Source organism: Penaeus chinensis, chromosome 29, assembly GCF_019202785.1.
Source record: "Penaeus chinensis breed Huanghai No. 1 chromosome 29, ASM1920278v2, whole genome shotgun sequence".
Lineage (NCBI taxonomy): Eukaryota > Metazoa > Arthropoda > Malacostraca > Decapoda > Penaeidae > Penaeus > Penaeus chinensis.
Genome location: NC_061847.1, coordinates 15,940,245 through 15,945,244, shown reverse-complemented (window position 1 = coordinate 15,945,244; position 5,000 = coordinate 15,940,245). Strand labels below are relative to the sequence as shown.

The 5,000-nt window shown below is 45.8% G+C and overlaps 1 protein-coding gene across 1 annotated transcript in view; it reads left to right on the top strand.

Moving 5' to 3' along the window:
- The first annotated feature begins 243 nt into the window (after positions 1-243).
- LOC125040383 (protein obstructor-E-like) overlaps positions 244-5,000 on the top strand; it is a 12,375-nt gene continuing 7,618 nt past the window's right edge. Inside the window, exon 1 of the mRNA XM_047634938.1 lies at positions 244-370. Coding sequence (XP_047490894.1) covers positions 325-370 — 46 coding nt within the window. The 5' untranslated portion in view covers positions 244-324. The remainder of the gene's footprint in view (positions 371-5,000) is intronic.

Genomic DNA, 5,000 nt, shown 5'->3' with positions numbered 1-5,000 from the left:
AAGGTAATATCGATCGGGAAACTTTCAGGGCAACAGAGATGAGCTATCAGTGAATGAGGCAGAAAGATAAGAACGAAAAAGAGTACACAACGGATTGAAAAAAGCGAAAAACTAAAAAGGGGCGAGGAAGAATTGTGCAAAAGGGATGCACAACGGGCGAAAGCAAAAGGAAACTCCCGAGCTGGGCCGGTCGGGTGGGCGGAGTCACGGCGAAGCGCGAGGGTATAAAAAAGGCTTCAGCACTCGAACAGGTAGGCACTAGCTCATCAGACGTCGCAGCGGAAACAAGTGTGTATTTCTATCGCTATCTCACATACAGCCACCATGAGGATACTCGCCGCTGCAATCCTCTGCGCCATCGCGGGGGCCGGTGAGTTTTTACAACATGACAAACAAACCAAAGATCAACAGATTTAGTAACAAGTTATAACAAGAAGTGTTGTGAACTGCATGAACGTTACTGTGGAGTGTTTTTTTTTTTTTGCTCGGGTTGTGAGTGATTTCTTTTCATAAGTCGGATTCAGTTTTGAGACTCGGTTGGAAAAAAGAAAGAACATCCGTATGTGTTTTTCTCGGTCGATTTAGAAGTCAAATAAGATAGAGTGTGATTACGTAAAATCACATATTGCGTGATGGAAGACTTCACGTTGATTTAGGACGTCGCTGATTGCAGTGGTCTAGGATTAATGAAGTAAATCAGATTAGCTTAGAAATTCATTACGGCACTTGAGTCTAGATTGTTGTAAAGTTAAGATGTAGAGTAAATAAGTTAAACGGAAATAGTTGAAGGCATCTATAGGGAGTGTGAGTTCAAGTCGCAGGTTGCAACTTGCAGGACAAGCACTCGAAGGAATGTCCTGCATGACCTTTGCCGGTTTCCCGGTTTCCTTTAAGGCCGAAGTGAAGGGGGCGCCTTTACTCTGACCCTAAACTAAAGGAGCCGAAGGGCAGGTGGGGAGGGAAAAGGAGGGGAGAGAAGGGAAAGGGAGGGAAGGTAAGGTAAGAGAAGGAAAGCACGATACACTCCTTGGGTGGAATGTGCATGTCCTCCGTGTTACCGAACCTTACCCTTTGCCGGGCCTTCCTCTCCCTCCCACGCGTCTCCCTCCCTCTCCCTCTCTCTCTCTCTCTCTCTCTCTCTCTCTCTCTCTCTCTCTCTCTCTCTCTCTCTCTCTCTCTCTCTCTCTCTCTCTCTCTCTCTCTCTCTCTTTCTCTCTCTCTCTCTCTCTCTCTCTCTCTCTCTCTCTCTCTCTCTCTCTCTCTCTCTCTCTCTCTCTCTCTCTCTCTCTCTCCCCTTCACCCCTCTCCCTCTCTCTCTCTTTCTCTTTCTCTTTCTCTTTCTCTTTCTCTCCCCCCCCCCCATCTCTATCCCTCTCCATTTCATTTTCCTCCCCCTCGTCCCCTCCCTTTCCCTTCCCTCACTCCTCACTCTTTCTTGCTCTCACTCCCTCTACCTATATATATATATATATATATATATGGTTTTCTCCTTGTCATTTCCTCCCCTTCCGTCTCCGTCTTCCCCCCTTTCTGCTCCTCCCTCAGGAATTTCCTCACAGGGGACTGAAGGACAACACACGACCTCGTTCCTCCCTCCAAAAAAACTAAACAGAAATCGCCTCATTTGATTTTTTTTTTTTTTTTTATCTCTCTCTCTCTCGCCTTGAATATTCAGATCTTTTGAGTATTTCCTGCGCACTTTGATCACCTTGCCGTTCGAAGGACAGTGTGTGATTTATTCGTGTGTGTTTTTTTTATTTGTTTTTTTTTTTTTTAGTTGTCATTGTTCAGTCGAAGTTGCTGGAAATTTTATCAAGGATAATATTAGAAAACAAGCGGTCAAAAGATTTATGATTCGGTGAGCTTTATTTTTCTAATTATTATTTAACGGTACTTTTTGGATTTACGTTGACAATCGTTTATATTTCGTCAGTGCGCTTATTATCTATCTATCTCTCTATCTATCTATCTTTCTATTTATCTATCTATATGTATGTATGTATGTATGTATAGATAACTTTGCGGATTAGATTCTATATTATATTAGTTGCCCGCGCCTCATGATCGGAATCCCACTCCTTCAGACTCGATTTCATGTTGAAATCCTATGATTCTGGGAAATTTGAGAAGACTTGGAGGGACCTGTTCACCGAGCTCCGAGTCTCCGCCCACTCACCCTTACCCGGTCTGGCGTTCCCACCTTCTCCCTCTCTTCTGATCTTCTCCCTTCTCCTTCTTCCTTCCGTTCCTCCCCTTCTCTTCACCCTTTCCTATAATCTGTTTTTTATTTCTCTTTCTACCCTCGCTTTCTCTCCATTTCTTCTGACCTGCTACTTCTTCATTCCTCTTCATTCTCCGTTTCCCTCTCTTAATCTTCGGTCTTTTTTCCTTCCTTCATTCTTCCTTCTTCTCTTGTCACTCTGCCTTGATCTTCTACCTTCTCCTTTAGACCCCTTTCATTCATTTTTTTTCTCTTCCCTTGGTTTTATTTTACACGTGTCTTTGCTTTTCTCTTCACACCTGATATTGTTCTTTTTTCTTTGTTCTTCCTTTTAACGACCACGTGTCTTGTGTTCTTTCTGACCTGAGTTGACGGCCAAGCAGAAAATCTTCAATATTCATTCTTGTATCCTTTCCTTCCATTCAATTTTCATTCGTCCTTCCCTTCTCTTCCATTCTCACCCTCTCCTTATCCTCCTTATGCATGCTCACCTTCCCTTCAGTTCTTGTCTCACTATCTCCTCTCTTTATTGCTCACCTTTCCTCCCGCTCTCGCTCTCTCCTTTTCCTTCCTTTGTCTGCCGTCGCCCTCTCCTCGTCCTCTCCCTGCCTCCAGCTCTCCCAGGAGGCTGCCACGTTGCACAAGCAGCCCTCCCAATGACCTTTCTCGACCTCGAGTGAGTGAGGCGGCTGGAGACGTGCCATGAATATATCCTGCAAGATGTTTGCCCGGCGTCCTAACGGGACCTGGTTGCCGTGTCGGAAGAATGGTCGTCCCGCTGATAAGATAGGGTCTATGCGCGCGTACACACACACACACACACACACACACACACACACACACACACACACACACACACACACACACACACACACACACACAAAGGTACATGTGCAGATGCAAAAATGCATATCTGTACGTATTTACTCTACCCTTCATTGACGGCCATGATAGCGGCAGTCGCGTCTCCCTTGCGTCACTAGAGTCGAATCATTGAGGCAGGACATTCTGCAAATCTTTCTCTATCCTCGATATTCTTCCTTTCTCTCTCCCTCCCTCCCTCCCTCTCCCTTCCCTCCCCCCTCCCTCCGTTCGTCCCTCCCTCCCTCCCTCCCTCCCTCCCTCCCTCTCTCCTTCCCTCTCTCCCTCCCTCCCTGCCTCTCTCTTTACTCTCCTCTCCCTTCTTCTTATGTGTTTCCACCATTCCCTCAATCTCTTCCCTCTATCCATCTCTTTCACTCCCGTGTCCATGAGGGTGACCACGCACGACGGCTGTGCATGTGCGCAAAGACACGAGAACAACTCAAAAGGTTACATCGCCATGCACGCGAACGCGAGGCGCGCGACAGTGGCGTGCGTGCAGCCTCTCCCGTCATGCTCGGAGCCCCTTTGATGACGGGGGTCGGGGCGTCGCGTTCGTTGGTGCTTTCTCGTGAGAAATTCTTTTTTCTGGGTGTTCTTTTCTTAAATGTTTGCACGCATGTGCGTATGTGTACACACACACACACACACACACACACACACACACACACACACACACACACACACACACACACACACACACACACACACACACAAACACACACACACACACGTGTGTATGTATATATACATTCATACATACATATATGTGTGTGTGTGTGTGTGTGGGTGGGTGGGTGGGTGGGTGGGTGAGTGGATGCGCGTGTGCGTGTGTGTATACACACAAACACACACACATCTCAAACATGTAAACATTAGAATCATTGCCAAATGAAGGCACACAAGTTTGCGGACTACTGTATGGTGTAAATAATACCATTATTAGGCAGACGAGGCATGTCGAGCCGATCCCCGAATCGAGGCCTAGAGAGAGACCGCCGCCAGCCGATGACTTTTACTTTCACCGATGTGTGCAAACCTGTTTTGGAGTGAACCCGCGTAGAGAGAGAGAGGAGGAAGAGGAAAGAGCCTGGAGGGAGAGGGCAGAGGGTGGGGGAGGGGAGGGGAGGGAGAGGAGAAGTATTAACAAGATGGTAGACAGGAGAGGGGGGAGGGTGTCGAGTCAGGTGCTCGGGGGAGGGGGGAGATATTTTCTTTTTCTTTTTCTTTTTTTAGACGCTCTTTCTTGTCTTGTGTCTTTTGAATTTGTTTAGTGTTTAAACTAGGTCCCTCTCCCTTCCCTGTCTTCCTCTCTCTCTCACCCTCTCCCCCATTCTCTCCGCCTCTCCCTGTCTGTGAATTTTACAAACTTTCCACCCCTCCCTCGGCGGTGACTGAGCTCAAAGATATCTTTCCGTGACTTTTCGTTTCTTTTCTGTTGAAAGTCTTTGTAATTTAGTTATCAATAGATGGCGGTGAATATTTTTCTTTCCATGAGAAATAACAATACTGCTGGAATATGTCAACCACAGACATAAGAAAAGGCTTTGTACTCACGATTAAAGTTATAATGAAACCAAGCTAAAAGTACACGTCTCATTTTAGTACCTGGAATCAATTACAAAAATGTGGAATATAGTAAATACCACAGGTTAACAACACAAAATAATATTAAAAATGGCGGGAGGAAAATCTACGGAGACTTCAACGCAACTTCAGATACCAATCCAATTCAGAATTATTTTCAAGTCGCTCCTTTTGTTGGATCTTCACGCTTCGTGTCCTTCCTAGAGCAGGTTCACGCCTTCATCTTACAACTTCTGACAGTGCACAGTTTAAAAGTAAAAAAAAAAAAAACTAAAAAAAAAAACTAAAAGCCAACTCGGCATCCTCAAACGAAGGCAAAATGTGAAGAGAT